At 38.6% G+C, this 19313-nt stretch overlaps 1 protein-coding gene across 7 annotated transcripts; it reads left to right on the top strand.

Moving 5' to 3' along the window:
• Positions 1-512: 512 nt before the first annotated feature.
• Positions 513-12301, top strand: LOC121860363. 7 transcript variants are annotated; one of them, XM_042357466.1, is made up of 4 exons: positions 513-614; positions 3879-4118; positions 11000-11108; positions 11522-12301. In XM_042357466.1, the coding sequence occupies exons 2-4, from the start codon at positions 4029-4031 to the stop codon at positions 11914-11916; spliced, it is 594 nt and encodes a 197-aa protein (XP_042213400.1). In that variant the 5' UTR covers positions 513-614; positions 3879-4028; the 3' UTR covers positions 11917-12301. The 7 variants fall into 7 exon arrangements, with proteins under 7 accessions (XP_042213400.1, XP_042213401.1, XP_042213397.1 ...); XM_042357467.1 differs by having other exon boundaries at positions 529-916; positions 3882-4118; XM_042357463.1 differs by having other exon boundaries at positions 530-916.
• The last annotated feature ends 7012 nt before the right edge of the window (positions 12302-19313 follow it).

Genomic DNA, 19313 nt, shown 5'->3' on the forward strand with positions numbered 1-19313 from the left:
CGACTTCTAGCAACGGTTGCCTGTGCTACTTCAGTAATTAAGGAGTTAATAAGCCTATGTTATGTGCAAGATAATGAGGCTAACTGGCATCCCTAAAGGGTGTGACGTCACGTTTCACCTAACAGTATTTGCACTTAATATTGGCAATTAGTAAAACGTGGCTTTTGTGTCATTTAGTTTCATGTATTTACTTGCAAAAACTTCTACAAACAACCATTTCTGCCTACAAAAATATATACAGAAGGATATAATTATGAAATACGTACAGAATATAAAAGAGAACAAAATCATGAATGGTAACAGTAAATTCCACTGTTCTTCATCCTCAACGGCTTGAGTTGCCACCAAAATCCACCAGCCGTTTAATATATAGTATATATATATATATATAAATTTAAAACAATTAATAATTTAATATCATCATCATCACTTGGAGTAGTCATACACTTGGCTACATTTTATATGCTATCTGGCGGTAGTAGCTCTCGTTAGCTCCACGCATGGCGGAGTGAGATATAAAACTCCCAATAGGCAACACGGCTCATCACTAGTCAGGTGTCCTCATTCGTTGGGGATGATAACGTTACCTGGCTTCTCTGTGTTCTATGACCAGTGTGAGTTAAAAACAGTGTTAAGAATAAAGTATACAAGAACATTATACATGTAACGTCATCAAGTAAATACTGACGAGTTAACAGCAAACATGAAGCAGTCATATCGTCCAGAGGGAGACGATGAGTGAAGATGAGCTGACTGGTAGGCGAGTAGAGATCAAGTTGTTCCCCAGGTCGCCAGAACACCGAACAAAACAGTGTATCACCAACCACTTCAAAACACGTTGCTGCACCTAAGATCGTGCGTGTTGTTGCAGTGGTCGGCACAATGCTCGTGTTGTTAAGGCGACACACTACAGGAAGTGAGTGACTGATAAAGTTTTTTCTTTTTATCTTGACCTTCAGCATTTTCACGATAGTAACCACTCGGTAGTAACATCCGGATTAGTGACGTGTGTGTTATGTAATCAGCATGAAGGAGCACCTTTGAAGGAATATTCTAACAATGCATTAAATTTGTGTGAAATGAAGTCATTGAGAAGACTCGCTAGAGCAACATCAGTTTGGAGGCCAAACCTTGAAGTTTTCAAACAGCCTTATCCTGATAAAACATATCTACCACATTTTCTATGCAAGACACCTGCACGAACACTAATGGCTACCGCCTTTTAGCAATATACCTGTTTATGAATGACTAATATAACATCCAATAAATGTAAATTTCAAAAGAATAGACTAAAGGCGAAGGGTATTTCGCTACACAGGTGGTCCACCGTACACTAGACCCAAGAAGGTACAAAATTAATGTGTACCTCTATCCCAATCGGCGCTATGAATGTGTGAAAATGTGATACATATCCGAACGATTAAAGTTTAGCAACTCCACATTTTGAACACGTTTGGTAATAAACACAAAACAATGCTGACATCCTCTTTAAACCAGCATGAGGGGCTAGTAATGACCCATGGTACTGTGTATTATACAGGCTGTGACAAACACTCTAAACTGTGTTAGCGAATAACATGACGTATATACTGTACTTCGTCTTGAATCACCATTCTGCCAACATGAACGCACCTTTTATTTTTTTTCATTACGCTTCTGACAGCACTGAACGCACACACGTGGCTCACAGTATACCTTGCACATTGTTAAACTATAATGTCTCTTAACTTAAATAGTATGACAAGCTTGACTTCTCAGGAATGAGTGTCACGGGCGTAGTCGTAGTGGACACGCTTCCGGGGGTTTGAGGTCATCCTGTCATGATGTATAGCCAGTCGAGACAGGTGAATGTCCTATTTTGTCCAAAAGCCAAATCCAACATAAAGAATATAATTTCAAGGACAACTAAGCCTTCAAACCTTTTTACATTCTGCTTTTAGTTGAATGAGACACGGAAAAACCTGCTTCACAAGGTCTGTTCGTGATATAACATCCTATCTCAAGAAAAACGTCTTATAGCTACACAAAAACAGTTACTAAATATATATAGCAATGTGAGTACTGTACGTATTCTGGCTTTCACACAACACGAGCGATAATACAGAGAAAAACCCGGTGATATTAGTCGTTGAGTACGTCACAGTGCCAGCAAGATAAACTGCTGTTGGCTATCTCACTCCGCCGCGAGAATACGCCCGAATCACATAACTTTCCACGGTCACCAAAATATTATCAATTCATGGCGACCTTGTCATACCGACATACATTTACCTTCATAAATATTTTCGACAGAACAAAATCATCTTATTACGAACACAAGCAATGTTTAGCTTATCTTTGTTGACTCAAGCGCAGACAATAATAACATCGCATTAGCGTTCAAGTCTTACAAGGATCCTAACCGTTCAAACTGCCTGTCAACAAACCCCTAAATCATAATAGACTATGCATTATACCGGATGTTACAAAGGTCATCTGGCGACCTAAAACTGATATGGATGTCACAAACTCAACCAGACAATCCAACCTTCTCAAGAACACTTCGAGATTCCGGATGTGTTTGTTAATGGTACTGTACCGTATCAGTATCCAAGCAGTAAAAAGTTCCTGCACTCGGGAGGGGAGGTTATAGTAACAGTTGAGTAGTTATATAAGGTCCTGTAAATCCAAAATAGGGTTTCACAGAACACTCGATAGTCAAAAGGATAATACTTAACTTAACAACAGGAGCATAATTATCCAAACAATTTGGGGGATTTTGTTTATCGAACACTAGTTGCTTCAATGCGCTAATAGTTAACGGATCCAGAGTCGGAACTACAAAAATACGATTCTGAAATTGCCTAAAAAAAACGTTAAGCTGGTCGATATCTCCGTGAACATCAGCAAACTGAAAAAGAATATCACTGAACAAAACCCCCCAAGGAGTTAATACAACTCGAACTTGGTACTGTCACGATGTTCACAAGTTAATCTGGGCGAAGCATATTTGTATACAGTACAAAATACAGGAACAAAGTGAAAGAACACACTGACACATAAAGGTGTCTTAGACTACATATGAATACATAAATCTATAAACACCACTGAACAATAGGAATATAATCAACCTGCTCCACACCACCAGCAGTGCTGTACAGGAGACTGTGTTGTACTGATGAATTACGTGTTACATTAATGCGTGTTTGTTGGGAAACGCGATAAAAGATTACATATTAAAGTACAGCTCTAGACAACAGTAAACGCCTTGTAGCAAGAGAGAGTGGGAATGAATGCCTCGTTACAAGGTGTGCTTACAGCTCCGATAATTATCAAACAAAATTTTTTTTTAAATAATTTCACGTAGAAAGTTTGAAAACCAATGCACAATGCTTTTGTGGAAGGAATCACAAACCCACCAACAGTATTGAAGACTTAAAATAAACTATAGTTTAGTTTCTAAAGAGCGCGCCAAGTCGAGAGCTACGAGGACGCCATGACGTCACCGCCCGAGGGCCACGGCACCACCCTTGTGCATCATAATACGCGAGAGTGATGCGCGGACAAGTGGCCAGGAAGGAGCTCATTGTGAACGCTCCACGATACGTGACCACCCACCCACGGCTGCTATTACAACACGAGGTGATGCAGCACGGACATCAACAACGAGACTCCAGTGTAAGAAGAGTGTGATATGAAGGCTGACAATAAAACTGGCACTGCCACGTGACAGGCTATTGATTTGTAAAGCGGTCATTGCGTAGTGTATTATCTCTTCATATAATCGTTTAAACTTTCAGATGCAAAGTGTGTAGGTCAATGTATATAAATCCCAAGTGTTCATTCAGTATGCGGCCACTGTAACTACATTATATAATTCTGTCACCCATCTTTTACAGCAGAGTAAAACACAGTAGACAAGTGTGATTTCTGAGATGTCAAGAAACACGACATAAGTTCTTCAAGGACAGACAGTAACTAAGAGGCGTGAGTACCAGGAGAGTGTCCCAGCAGCCTCGCCTATATACAAGTCCCAAAACGATGCCGCCATGAAGTTGTCCGGACGCGTTCTTGAGCTGAACTGCCTCTTCCTGCTGGTGGTGGCACTGTTAGTGGCACTGCAGCTGTTCCTCCAGGTAGTTGTTATGAATCTTTTTTGTAGTCGTTCAAAGTTTTTGTTTTTTTATTGTTAACAGCAGCAGCCTCTCGCAGGTAGTTAACAGCAGATTCTCTTGTAGTTAATATGAACACAAGTTTCGTTTCTACTTTACGGTATTGATAGATTTTATTAGTTAAGGCTGTATTTCTAGATGCAGCTTTTTCATTTTATTAACCCTTGTTTCTGCTAAGAGCCGCATTTTTCTTACACATTGTTATTTGTATCCTTCCTGTGAAAGATGCCAGCTATTATTACTTTCTACCCAATGTCTTCAGCTCAAACTCTCCATGTACTTGTCAGTGAGGAAGCCTCTTCTCCATTTACACGAAATCCTCAAATATACTTTAAAATTATTTTTTTATGTCTAGTTCTTAAACAAAAATCAAAAGATCTGTACAGTAAATAAATTACTTGAGTATTTTGGAACAGTTGAATGATGGATAAAGTAACACCACTAATACGCCAGCACAGTGGATATGAGACACTGTCTCGTTAGTACCTGGATGGTCTCTTCTAATTGTACAGCGGTAACCAACAATCTGTACTCTTAAGGTTTGCATGTGGAGGGTTCTAGAGACCATACTTGGAAGGTGTTTTGCTTAATTAGCAGAGGGGAGTAGATCTGGGACTTGCAGCATCTCGCAGTCCTGGATTCAAGTCCCAATAGAAGGGAAAGGTTGCGTTGCTATACGTTTATTATACGAAGACAATAGCTCTCCATACCCATGATTTAACAGGGGAAGGTGTACACTGCGTGGTCCAGGCCCCCGCATATACACCGCCGAGGGGCAGTAAATTCCACACCGGAAAATGAACTGGTCGGCCCCTTACACCCTGGCCATCACCCACTGACATATTAAGTCCAATTTATCACCGTGTCTACCACCTACTAAATTAGTTTGCAGAGTACTGAATTCCCGGGAGTAGCGGAAACCTTTTTTTTTTCACCGTTGGTTATATGAACGTCCATCTAACTACTGCTTCCATTTTACTATTTTGATCAGCCAGGCGACCATTAATAGTTTTTACCTATCATGTAAAAGGTTGTAATTAAATTTTAGCGTTAAACCGAAAAAAGCTTATTTCAAAGATCTCCCAAAAGCTTGAAACTATACTAAATATGAAGTACAAAAAAAAAAACTTTGTCAATGTGTTATATAAAAAAGCTGTTAATACCTAGAATAAAGGTAACTAAAGTCACTGGGCGCCAGGCATACAGTACTGGTGTACTGATTGCTGACGCTAAGTTGTACAGGTAGATTATTCATATACAGTACAGTACAGTACCGTACAATTAGGCTACACTTCGTGATTAGATTCCGTGGCACGTGCTTCGTCTGTCCCAAGGAAGAGATATAAGAACGCATCTGCCAGACCCACAAAGTGTCATAAAATGGAGCAACAGCTGCATAAGACTCTACTACATACGGTCGATCGAGCACCAATATACTGTGTAGGATAATAACTACCACAACGAGCAGAATGTTAGTGACTCCAGCCACGACTGTGTTATTCCTCTCTCCCTCACTCACAGAAACACACACAAACTCCTAAGTGAAGAAGGGTAGGTTGTGCTGGCAGTGTGCACCACATACTGGACCAAACCTTAATACATTTTTATACCGGTACTGCATTATTAAAAGGCGTCCTCAACACATGACATTAACTACGTCTCCAGCATCACTTAGTTCATCTCCCCTCCTCCCAGCCCCTGAGTGAATCATTATCTGACACTTCTGTCATTTTGTATAATTATATTTATGAAACATCACAACAAGAAGCTCAATGTTCCCGTGATTAAACAGCAGGAACTCTTCCCCTCAAACTAGACAGTACAGTATTGTGACTGAGGGAGAGGAGGCTCGGGGAGGATCAGAGTTGCGGGGATAGATAACAATATACTCTCTTGAGAAACAAAGACACTATTTATATCATCAGCTTTATCCTGGGTGAATGCCTTTGACTGTAATCATTGCAGGGTCTCAATGGTTTCTCTTACTTTGACAACACAACATACATACTGTATTTCATCTCTTTTTTCATGCGTATTCATTAGTAATGGTAGTATTAATTACATTTTTTATTGATTATTACTTTATAGTAATTATCATTATTGTTATAATATATTCGCCCCCCAGGCCCTGAGTGGGTCAGTGACCTGTACCCGGGTGGGCTAATGCCCGAAAAAAAAAAAATACGCTTTCACCCAGGAAAACAAAACAACGGATCTATACACCGGACGACTTTCCTCGTACCTTGTAATACAGAAAATATTTTGGGTTTTTTTGCGAGATTTATTACAAAAAATTATCCCCTGTGTATCACCTGCCATACACGTAATTTCACCTAGCTCCCTGCCAGCTCTACGGACACTCATTTTTATAGGTTTAACTAGGCTAACTAATGTTAGGTATAAACACACTCAGTAGAAATCGTTTTCTGTTTTTATGAAAGGTTACGAGAAGAAAGAAGCTTAAAGGAAATTTTCTATATTTCTTTCTTTAAAAATATTTCTATTGGCATCACATTCAAACACTTAACGTCATCTATCGACCTTACATAAATTCCACATTGGGTCTAGAATGACCTGACATTGTCTCCAAAGGCTCCGTAATCGAAGACTCGAGTATCAATAGCCTGACTACGTACCCAGTAACCTTAGTGATAACAGCCCCTCTCTGTACCCAGTGACCTGAGCGCCCATAGCCTGACTCCATCCCCTGTAGACTGACACTGACAATGATCGTTCACAACATGATGTACCCTGGGGTGCCATCAGCGTCGACACGCTCACAAAGATATGGGGAACTTGAAACATAAATGCATTATTTGACTTGGTAACGAGGTAGTCTGGGGAGAACTTTGTGGGCCTTCAGGGACCACTCTATGGACGCTGAGGAGCCATTGTGGTGATGCGAGGGTGTTGACCTGGGCGTGAGTAAACTGGGATGGTAGGTGTCTCAACTGTCAAGTGTCCGTAACATGTCTTGAGATGGAATTGTGCACATGGATGTGTAGGTTACCACCTAGCCACTGTATATCTATCTTATTGTTGTGTCATTACAAGTAAAATGAATGGGGGTCGAGTGCTTAGTGCAACCCATCATACAGAAAGTGTTGTTAATCAGCCACAAGAACCAGGAGGTAACAATATTGCGTCATGGCGGTTTCATCTCCAACAGCACCTCCCCTCTGCAACATACACAACCACTGCCAATAAAGCAGATGGTAGAAAGAGTGAGGGAGAGCAGAGGGACACAAACAGGAGCCAGTTGGGCAGCTTATGAAAGTGTTCATGCTTGAATGTACGAGTTTAAATCCAGTAATTATTAACCATAATCCATCACCAGCTTGTAATACTCTCCAAGTTGTATAAATAAAGAAAGAAAAATAATTTCACACCCAGTAATGCCGTTTTAGCGTATGTGAACTCTGAAACACTGATCTTGTTTACGACACATCAAGTAATAAATTGCATGAATAATTCCAGTGATGAGTTTGTAATGCACGTTAAAAATATAATATACCTACAAAAACAAGGGTTATTGGAAACGGTTATGAGGTATTCTTTGCCTAATTATTCATCGCCTCCCAAAACCCTTAAGTACTGCCAATACTCTAAAATGATAAGAGACATTGTCAAAATGGGAAAGGCAAGGCTGAGTTTATCCCTATTAGAAAACACTCAGTAACTTTAAACTACACATAATTATTGCTATTTTTGTACTTGAAATTTACTTTTCCAAATAAACAATCAGATAACAATGTAAACCCCGTGTACAGTATTACCACCACATTTTTAGCTGATTCAGTAACTGGGAGTCAGTCATAATGCATTTCATTACTTTCGTATTACGCCCTATGGTGCAGACAATTTGTATTAAAAAAATCAATCCAACTGCACACGATCTGCAGTTACTGGTACAGTCCAATCACTAGTTACTGGTACAGTCCAATCACTACTGACTTGCAATTGTGCTAACAGTTCTGTACTGCACCTGGTCCACGTGACATTAAAAACATGTCAATATTGCTTCTCCACATAGTCAGGGACTGGAAAAATGTGAAACTGGGTACAAACCTTTTCCCTTGACCTTTTCTTTTTGTATATGTACATTATTATCTTTATAAATTCAGAACACGAATTTGTCTACAATAAACTAGTCAATAAACTTCAAGAGTAGACAATAACAAAGTAAACTAAAAGAAAAATACACTATGCACTGCTTTATATGGCTCAAAAGATAGTCTATTCAGGTCACCTAAGGGTATAAGGGATATACTGTACTGTACCTTGTTACCAAATATGACAAAAACCCTACAGTTAAAATTGATAGCTATGCTGTGATTAATATTATTTCCTTAGCACCTAATAATGGTCTGAAGATGTTCCATTTCTTGCAAAATATCCAAACTTATAGTAATGCCTGTACATACTTCCAAATTACTCCTGCATAAATCTCTCTTCGTCGTTCCGTTCGGGAACCAGAAAAACGACACAACAGGACAATTTTTACGAGAGCGTCGACAATTTATTGGTGTAGTATACTGCCAGGGCTAGGCCATGTTTACACCTGGAACACTGGCTGCCGGTAGAGTGCTTTCATCCCGAGTTACCGGGGAATCCGCCGAGTGAAATCTCTTCTAGGTAATTTTTTCAACTACTGAACTATTACTTATAAAATCCCAGTACTATACGCGCACCTACATAACGCTCGGTACACACGGTAAACATATTAGCCAGCATGTGTGTTTATTCCCACGTAATCTCACAGGTTTCAACGTCTTGTCCAGTCCTGTACGCATTCGCTAATTTCTCTTTGAAACAATTGAAAGCTTTCCTTACACAATTTTCCTTTACTTACAAAATTTCACATTCCTTTCCTAATACAGCTTCACCCCCTTACAACCCCTTCCATTGCACAGCCTGAACTAACTCACCTCTTACTCAGCCTGAACTAACTCACCTCTTACTCAGCCTGAACTAACTCACCTCTTACTCAGCCTGAACTAACTCACCTCTTACTCAGCCTGAACTAACTCACCTCTTACTCAGCCTGAACTAACTCACCTCTTACTCAGCCTGAACTAATTCACCTCTTACTCAGCCTGAACTAACTCACCTCTTACTCAGCCTGAACTAACTCACCTCTTACTCAGCCTGAACTAACTCACCTCTTACTCAGCCTGAACTAACTCACCTCTTACTCAGCCTGAACTAACTCACCTCTTACTCATATCTTATCCATTTCCGCTCCACCCTTCACCACATTTCCTCCCCTCTCTCCCTCATGTTACCTAATTATCCGCTCATAATTTATCATCTGGGTCTATACACTGTATCGTACAGTACTAGAAAAATATACTGTATATATAAATGGTTCGCTACCATCAAAATTAATATTTAGTGATGATTTCCTTATACTGGCGGACACCCATTATTTCCTGGATAAATATTTTATTGCAATATCAAACACAAAGTGGAGCGCGGCGGTTGAATGGATACAGCATTCGCCTCCCGTACCAGGGGTCGGTAGTTCGATTACCGGGCGCTCCCAGTTTACCCAGCTATAAATGGGTACCTGAGTTTACACTTGGGGGAGTGAAGGCGGCAATGCTGCCTCCTTGTGTACCGAAGGCTTAGTAAAAAGAGTGCTCTATCCAGTGTCCTATGGTACCCACTTTAACTGAATACAATAACAAATTTACATAATTTAAGTCATACACAGTAGTTATAACTGTGTCCTACGTCAAGTCCTTGACTGAGGACGACTTTCGTACTTCTACCAAGCATCACAGCCAACCCCCCTCTATTTAATAGCTCATCCTTAGTCACAATTGTACAGTAAATATGATTTAGCTAACATTATGGTTGCATATAACTATTATTACGGTTACCTTTCTCTTCTATATATACCAATGTTTATAAACTCCCCTATATAGATAGGCTATCGTTCAGTTACTACAATACCAGTGTTTATTACTGTCTTTCACTTATGAATACAAAAGGAAGGGGAGACTGTAAAGAGCCTTCCCCTTAACTAAGACGAACACAGCACAGGAGCAGCCGCTGCATGCCCGGGCAGTAACCTGAGAAGCGGACGAGTCACTACTAACCCACTGACGCCTTGCACTTGTCGTACAGCAGTGCCCAAACAATCTTCATGCTTGCCAGGGGACAAATCTGATGTTTTACTTATTTTTCTATGGCACAACGCTGAACTTTGACTATGTGGGGCCCGCTCGTACAGTACGAATGTTGAATCACAAGATAAACTCAATGGCGGCTATAAGACGAGCCTTCCTCTTATCGTTTTTTGGTAAATCAAACCAACCGTAGAAGTGATTTTTAATAACGCGGCTTTGGCTGCAATTTGGGTGAAAAAACGGTACCCAAACTTAAATTATAAAAGATGGGAGATTGATTTGAATGAAACCTGAGAAAACGGTGTATGAACATTGAAACTAAAAAGTTCATTAGCGGAAAACGCACCGTGGTATTAGTTCCTCTTGTCTGTAAATGTTCCCCCAGGCGGTACATAGCAATATACAGTACATCTTGAGCGTGGGAAGGGGTGGGTATAAGCATATCAGTAGTGGACAGCTACATTACCTAAATTTGATACATAAATGGTTTAAAATTGCTATCCACTGTGTATTCAAAACTTGGTCAGTTTCTCAGCATTATTTCGCAATTTTCTGAGACAGTTTTCTTAATGTTTATATTCGTTCCAATATTTCAGATGCACGTACACCATCATTGATCCACATTTTAGTGTCTTTTTTGTGTTTTGTTTGTTTTTACGTCATTCACTTAAATTCTTCAATTCACAACTCACATCTTGTATTACCTCCCCGCAGCGTGCCCAGCAGCAGCTACATGTGAACAAGAGGAATAAGGGAATAGGCTTAGTTGGTCCCATCGCCTTGCCTCTCCAAGACTCGGTCGACATGCTCCAAGCTGGCCCTGGTGAGTGTAACATGCCACTCGTAACTTGCGACAGTGATTTTTTTTAATAAGTGGACAATGATGTGTTACAGGGTGTGTTGTCAAGATCACCCTGTATACCAAGGCGTTCTCCCTTATTTACACAGCTAATACTACCTGTCCAATGCCCTTCACTATTACCCGTGCTTCACATTACCTGTTCAGCGCCCTTCACTATTACCCGTGCTTCACATTACCTGTTCAGCGCCCTTCACTATTACCCGTGCTTCACATTACCTGTTCAGCGCCCTTCACTTCCACCATCTTAATTTTATTCCAAACTTAAACCAGGAAGTAGTCTCTTTAATCACAAATTTGATGTAGTCCTTTAAAATCATACAGAAGAGGAGCCACTCATCCCAACCCCCTTATCTAAATTCCCTCTTCTCCTTCAGGTCTTGGACAGGATGGTGAAGCGGTCGCGCCTGAGGACGCGTTGGTAGCCGCACCCTTTGTTCCAAACATTCGCAAATCCTTCACCAAGAGGAAAGCCCCCTATGTAAGGAAGGGCAAGAAGAACAAGAAGAAGAAGGCGCAGAACAAGAAGAATAAACAACAGAAACATGGACCACACGGGGAGGGAGAAGGGAGGACTGGGGGGCCCCAAGGGGGAGGCAAATTAGGGAACTCCAAGAAACCCGCTGGGCCTAGAGGGGAAGGAAAACCTATGATAAAAGTCGCAGGTAAATCTGGGGCCCAAAACCCTAGATACAAGTCAGCACAAAATAAACACACCAAAAAGAATGGGTCGACCGGCACGGACAAAAATAAATTAAAATCTCCTAGATGAAGGGAAATGTATGAAATATTTAATTAATTCTGTGATTAATAACATAGTTCTACATTATTTCTTCAAACTCGTATGTACCAATTTTAACCTGGAGTTTTAAGTAATTGCACTCACTTTGAACTAACAAGTTGGTGATACTGATTCCTACTTCGTTATATTTGTTATCTAAATATTAGTCGCCCCTCCACATTTTCTACAGTTGTAAGTTTGAACAAAATTGTAGTGATAGCTTCGTGTAAGTGGTCAATTACGTTGACTAGTACTAGTGCCTTAATGGTGGCGTTGTTTAGCATTTTAAGGTTACCGGTAACCTTTCTGTGTAATTTGTTTTTAAAAGACAAAAGCTCAAAACTTGAGCCTTTATGAAAATAAATGTTTTACAATATTATTCGCCTTCAATAACCTTACGTATATTGTGTCTAACTTGGGGGATCACCTTTGAATATCTATCACCCATCCCAGTCTCTGCCTCCTGGCCCTTCTATTCTTTAGTTTCAAACCCATTAACTATATATCTACCACTCTCCCCTCATCTCATTTCCCTTATGCTATAAATTATCAGCACTTTTCTCGTTCTGTTCCTCTCAACTAATTTTATTTATTATTTGTGTTCCTATACGATAACTTGTCTATAACAATTTTCTATAACACCACATATCCAAAACCTGTAGTGTGTGTTGTAGGTGCTCAATCTTCTAGCCAGTAAAATAATACAGTATCACATTCAAACTCACGTTCATAATTCCTCTAGAATTCAAATGGCACGCCTATCAAAGCTCACACCTCACTGAAAACATACGACTACCACATTCTAAACTCAAACTCATGTTCAATGCAGATTTCCCTTCGAAGCTCAAAACAGCAAGACTATACTAGATCTGCTCACTCAACACCGAACGTAACTAATGTGTGACCCAGGGATAAACACCTCAAATCCTATTCACCCAATTACTCCTGTGATGCACCTATAGCATGCAACAATAAAAATATAATGGGCTCATTACTGCCTTTCTATATGACGACTCATTACAGTAATTTTTCCAGCAGTCAGAATATGAAGTCATATAGCCTTCACAGGTATTTATCGTACGTTGGATCCGGAATAACACATTGCTCAATGAATGAACCTCCAACATGTTTGCAGTCGTAAGACAACGTAAAAATATATATTATTTATGTATTTCTTTAAAAAAATTAGGTGGTCAATATACTGTAGACTTCTTAGTTTATAATCCAATCGAAAAGTGTCCAATTTCACCTGTTCAAAGAGGGTATAGGCATACAGTACCTTTGTAAGTAGGACAGTACACGAGGTTTGGTAACTTGGGGTTACTCGAAATCTCGTTAACTTGTTTTTGTTTGCTAAAATACTGTAGTATTATCGCCGTCCAAGCTGTGTTTTTCGATTAACTTCACAATATCCCTCTAGATTCTAAAACTGCATTAACTACCTCATAGCACGCAACATGCTTTTTGTGTCACTAATAACTGGACGTAAGATGACATTTGTACATCACTTAACACAATCCTAAGGCAAATGTCGAAGTTTAAAAAACTATTATTTTCAAGCGAGTATCTCCATAATATAACAGAGTAGTCCACATAATACTGTATTAATGAAGTAGAGATGCAGACGTATATCAAAAGCGCTAATCAGATTAAACGGGGTTTGGGATCGGTATTTCAGAAAAATAACCAGATCGGATCAGCAAGATTGCACAGAATTGTCAGAGAATGACTAGGCTATGCGTGAGTGAAATCTAATCAGAAGATTCCGACTAGATTTATACCCAGCACTGAGGAAAATGAAAATAAATTATATATAAAAAAAAGATTGTCTTAACATTAAGAAATACGCCTATAAACAACCGCGCAGGACGAACACACTAAATCATGACTTGTATGTGTGAACAGTACACACGCACAGTACAAGGTCTTCCTATTTCTGTGCATATGTTGAGCTAAGAAAGCGAAAGGCGACCACAACGCGTTGTGGTTGTTTTTAAAAACTAAAGTGAAATTTTGCGTTTGGATTTTACCCTTACCTAACCCAATCCAAACTAACTCAACTGAACCTAACCCAATCCAAACCCTTACCTAAACCAATCCAAACTAACACACACACACACACACACACACACACATACACACATATATATATATATATATATATATATATATATATATATATATATATATATATATATATATATATATATATATATATATATATATATATATATATATATATATATATATATATATATATATATATATATATATATATATATATATATATATATATAACGAAGAGGACTAAGTTGGGTTTCTTTAATCACGAACGTTTCGGAAAAAATCATTTTCCATCATCAAAGCCTAGAAAACAAAAAGTTTTAAAAATACAGGTGATATACAATAAAAACGTAACATTATACCAAAATTTACCTTTCACAAAATTTAAAGAAAGAGCACTCCAATTTAAAACCGACAAAAATGACGAGAGACCTACGTACAAAGCTAAAATCAGGAAAAAATGTGAAATAAACCTATACAGGGGATTATTATCATAATTTAGACGAGCCTTAGTGCGAAAAACACAACAATTCACAGGAAACTATATCACAAATGGATGGATTTACTTTATACTGATGCAAGGCTTCCATAATGAGGAGGTCGGTCTCACAGTTGATCCTGCCAAGAACTGGGAAATCAGACGGCGAAAACCACCACAACCACCACATTCAGCTATCCGTAACCACGGCCACCAACATGACCACCCGTTTTCGCCGTCTGATTTCTCACACACTGGTATACCAATTATAAACTTATAAACATAGAGACGGTCTATAACATTATAAAAATTAAACTTACTCAGAAAAATACACAATTTAAACAATAACAATAAAAAAAATGCAAGTAGAGTATGACGCCTTATACTCTTATCATGGTATCAAAAGCCGTCACAAAATACCATATTACACTCCAATAACCTTTCTTTTTAACACATACACTAACTTTAAATGCTGCAGATTATGGAGGACGTGCTCGTGTCTACCTCATACCTTCCAAAATAACACAATAGCACCCAAATCTGCATCAGCACTTTGCGTAACTTAGATGGCGACTGTTAAGTGTTGACACGGTTGACACCTCTCAAATACGATAATTGTTTCAGGTATTCGGAAATTAAACGATTCCCATCACCCAATCAAAACCAACTTTCCTCGCTCCTCGAGTTTATATTGGTTAATTCGGTAGCAATATAATTTTCTTACTCGACCTTTTGGTTGGACGTAACACCTTTTGACCATTAAACATCTTAATCATTATCTTTATTTTACGTGATTGTGACCTAATTTTTCGGTTATTTGACTACCAGGTAAGCTAAACAAAGTGAAAACAGTGTTATACAGTATTGCAAATGAATAATAACCAAACATTATGTAGCTGCGTGTTCTTTATTTTCGCGGAAATTCCAATACCGGAAAATTACGACAATTACTATTACATCTTGATTATCCAGAAAGTTGAATAATTTGAGTTTATGACATTTAGCATATTTTTTTATCACGAAAGACTGAATATCAAAAGAAAAAAATTAACTTAGTTATGACAGTATTTACTCATAATAATTTTGTCAAGGGCTTTTCTGAAGCTTAGTACTGTCTGTGATGCCACGGCTTGACCTGGGGCTGGATTCTGAAAAAAAAATTAAGGAGTCCCATCTCCCATAAATGGTCATGACTTGCATTACGACGTCTTTTTCGCTGTGGCTCAATACTCAAAACAAAATTGGCTGCACAAAGTTACGACTACTCGTGGGTGTTAGAAGCGAGATCGTAATTAAGCTTTGAAGACCCATTCTCCTCGGATTACAGCTATTCAAAATACAGTGAAAATATACACTGAAATATACAGTCGCAAGTGAAAGCATATAGAGGCAAAAACTAATATAACCCAAGAATAAGATGAAAGTGTATCCATTGGCGTCAAGGTCTGCTCGCTCTCTCTCGCATCAAAGAAAACGAAACCTCTCGTGACGCCACTAAGAAAGAAAAACACGCATGCAATAGTAGGGCAGCTTTGGATTCTTTGAACAGTGGGAGTCCAGTCTTTGGACACATTATTGGTTCATGTAGAAAATTAGTAAATACAATAAGGAAAAATGGCCATAATGTTCAATTTGTATGGGTCCCTTCACATGTGGGGATTGGTCTTAATGAAGCAGTAGATATAATAGCAAAAAGAGCCACGGAAAAGGCCGAGATCGACATAATATGTACTAAAACCTTGAAGCAATTAAGGAGCAAATTACGGAAAATACAATCAATAGAAGATAATTTCAAAAGGAATGAAATATACGAGAAAAGTGAAACAATGAAACATTACCATCATGTTCTCATGAACACAAAATTTACATATGGGAAAGATAGGAGTAGGTGGAAAGATTCAGTGTATATGAGATTAAGATTAGGATATAAATATTATTGGGAACTTGGAGCTGAGAGAAGTGAACAGGATAAAGAATGTAGAGTTTGTAGAACACCCAGATCCCATACCCTGCCACATTATATACTGGAATGCCCATTGCTTAATGTATATAGAAATGCCCATATAAATAATGTCCCCATGCAAATAGAATGGATGTTTGGAAATGGGAAAATAGATGAAATGTTAAAGAAATATAGAAATTTTGCATCTAGAGTATAACTATGTATTATAACTAATTATATGAAATATTAGGGATTTATGTGAGTCCTGAGAAGGACATTCCTGGACTGGGGTGAGGATGACTTATGTCACTTCATCCCTTTGAGATGTATTAATGTTTTTTTGTATCTCAATAAACGTATCAATCAATCAACACGCATGCAGAGCATTTGCTAAGTTTTTATATGTTTATCACAAATTAAAAGCAGGGGTGATATAACTTTCCATCGCTCTACGAAGGATAAGCAACTGTGAAGAAGATGGATTCACTTGTGGAAGAGGAAAGAATATAAAATGTGAAAATGACCAAATATTTAGCTTGCATCTTGAAGCCAGTGCGTTTGAGAACTTAAAATATAAACTGTTTGGACTACCAGTACATTACCAAGAAGACTTCTAATGATTAAGATTGGAACAATATCAACATTACCGCCCTGTGAATTCTCACTTCCATTTCTTCGTCAGTATAATGTAAATAGGATCTCAGGAAATTTTGGTTCAATTCCGTAAATTATTTCTGGTGCTAGCGGTCTCCAACTTTACCAACGATTCTAACAGCAGTAAACAGTAATTGGCATAAACCTTCACTCAGCTCACTATTTATTTTTATCAATTCACCAAAATATCGAAGGCAAACGAATTATTTCATACTACAAACGCCACTATGAACTGAACTAACAATACCCAGGCAACATAATATATAAAATGACGCAGTTTAACTTGACATTTACCTTTTCATAAAACGTCACCTAAACTTAAATTTGATGACGGTAAAGTCACGGAATAAAACTCTCAGTAACTTCCGGTACGCGTTGGTTTGACAACCTGTCATGGGGGTAGTTGACCAACTCAACCATCATATGCAACTTAATATGAAAATAAAAATACTAACAATTTATTCATCACAGAATCTTGTCTAAATATCTTAATATAATAACATTAACAATTTACTCACCACAGAAGAGCCAGCAATGACCTCAAGCTTCCCTTACGGCGACGGCGTCTGTCAGGCAAATGACTCGTACTAACGTCACGAAAAATTCACTATACTGTGGTTACATCAAGCTACTGTATGTCTAATAAGAAAGTACTCGAAGCGTCTAGCGGTGTATGGCGACATTTGGTCTCAATTTTAGTTGGTCTTCTCAATGATGGGTAGCGCCACTGTCGCCATTGTGACGTAGTGTGTCGTCTGCATTGTTTACCCTTTTGTACTTTAATGACCGCGACATTAGATTTCATAATGGCATATATATATATATATATATATATATATATATATATATATATATATATATATATATATATATATATAAACTGCTCCAGTGTTGGTCAAATCTGGTCTTGAAAAGGCTCACACCCGGTGCTGTCACAACACTTTCTGGCCGGTTCGACTAATTACCCAAATGTAGCAAAATATAGCCGGAATGAAGTCAAATAATGGTCCTACATGAATAAATCGGACTGCCAATCATTTCTCGACTAGTATTTGGTGTCACAAAAAATTGGAAAACTTACTTTAATCTGAGTTAATAGATAGCGCGCATGTACCGAGGGAGCGAGGAATTACCCAAATGTACCCAAATGTAGCCGCAATGAAGTCAAATGATGGTCGTACAAGTGTAATTCGGGCTGTGAATCACTTCTCGATTATTATTTGGTGTCATAAAGTCACAAAAAATTGGTAAACTTAATTTAATCTGAGTTGTGTTGGGTTAGGTTAGGTTAGGTTAGGTTAGGTTAGGTTAGGTTAGATTAGATTAGGTACATGCACTTGATCTATTAGCTCAGATTAAATTAAGTTTACCAATTTTTTTTTATTTCGTGACACCAAATACTAGTCGAGGCTAGGTTAGGTTAGGTACATGCACTCGATCTATTAACTCAGATTAAATTAAGTTTACCAATTTTTTGTGACTTTGTGACACCAAATACTAGTCGAGAAGTGATTGGCAGTCCGATTTATTCATGTAGGACCATTATTTGACTTCATTCCGGCTACATTTGGCTACATTTGGGTACATTTGGGTAATTAGTCAGACCCCTTTCTGGCAGATTGTTCCAAGAATTCACAACTCTCACTCCGAAAAAATTACCCCTCACAGTCCCTACCATATCTCTTGGACCAGACGAGGTGGCCATACTCCAGACGGGAAAGCACCTCACTCCTGAAGATCGTTAAGAGGGACGGACCATCTAGACATCTGAATGACCTTCTTATAAGACCTAATAATTTAGTTGCCTGATTCACCTTCTTCTTATAATGGCCCGAGAACTTCAGCTCGTTGTCAACTTACACCCCTAGGTCGTTTGCACATTGTCTCAATTAATGCAGTTTCTCCATCCCATTGGGCCATATGACATGCCTCCTTACCATTGGTATGACCCAGGTGCAGCCTCTTACACTTGTGACATTGAATCTTAGCAGCCATTTCTTCGACCATTCTTGAAGCTCACAGAGATCTTTCTGCAGCTCTTCACAGTCTACTTGGTTCTTAATTTGTTTTGACTACACTAGAGAAATTCCCAATAAGTATTATAATTATTAGACACATGTACCTGTACAGTAATATCTCCGTTAGCCAGAACTCTCTGATAGCCGGAATTGAAATTTTCACGTTAAATTGATCCCAAAGCCGGAATTTTCTGGAAAATTCCGACTTTGGGAACGATTTTCCGAGGGGCTT

The sequence above is a fragment of the Homarus americanus genome, unplaced genomic scaffold (genome assembly GCF_018991925.1).
Source record: "Homarus americanus isolate GMGI-L3 unplaced genomic scaffold, GMGI_Hamer_2.0 scaffold26957, whole genome shotgun sequence".
Taxonomy (NCBI): Eukaryota; Metazoa; Arthropoda; class Malacostraca; order Decapoda; family Nephropidae; genus Homarus; species Homarus americanus.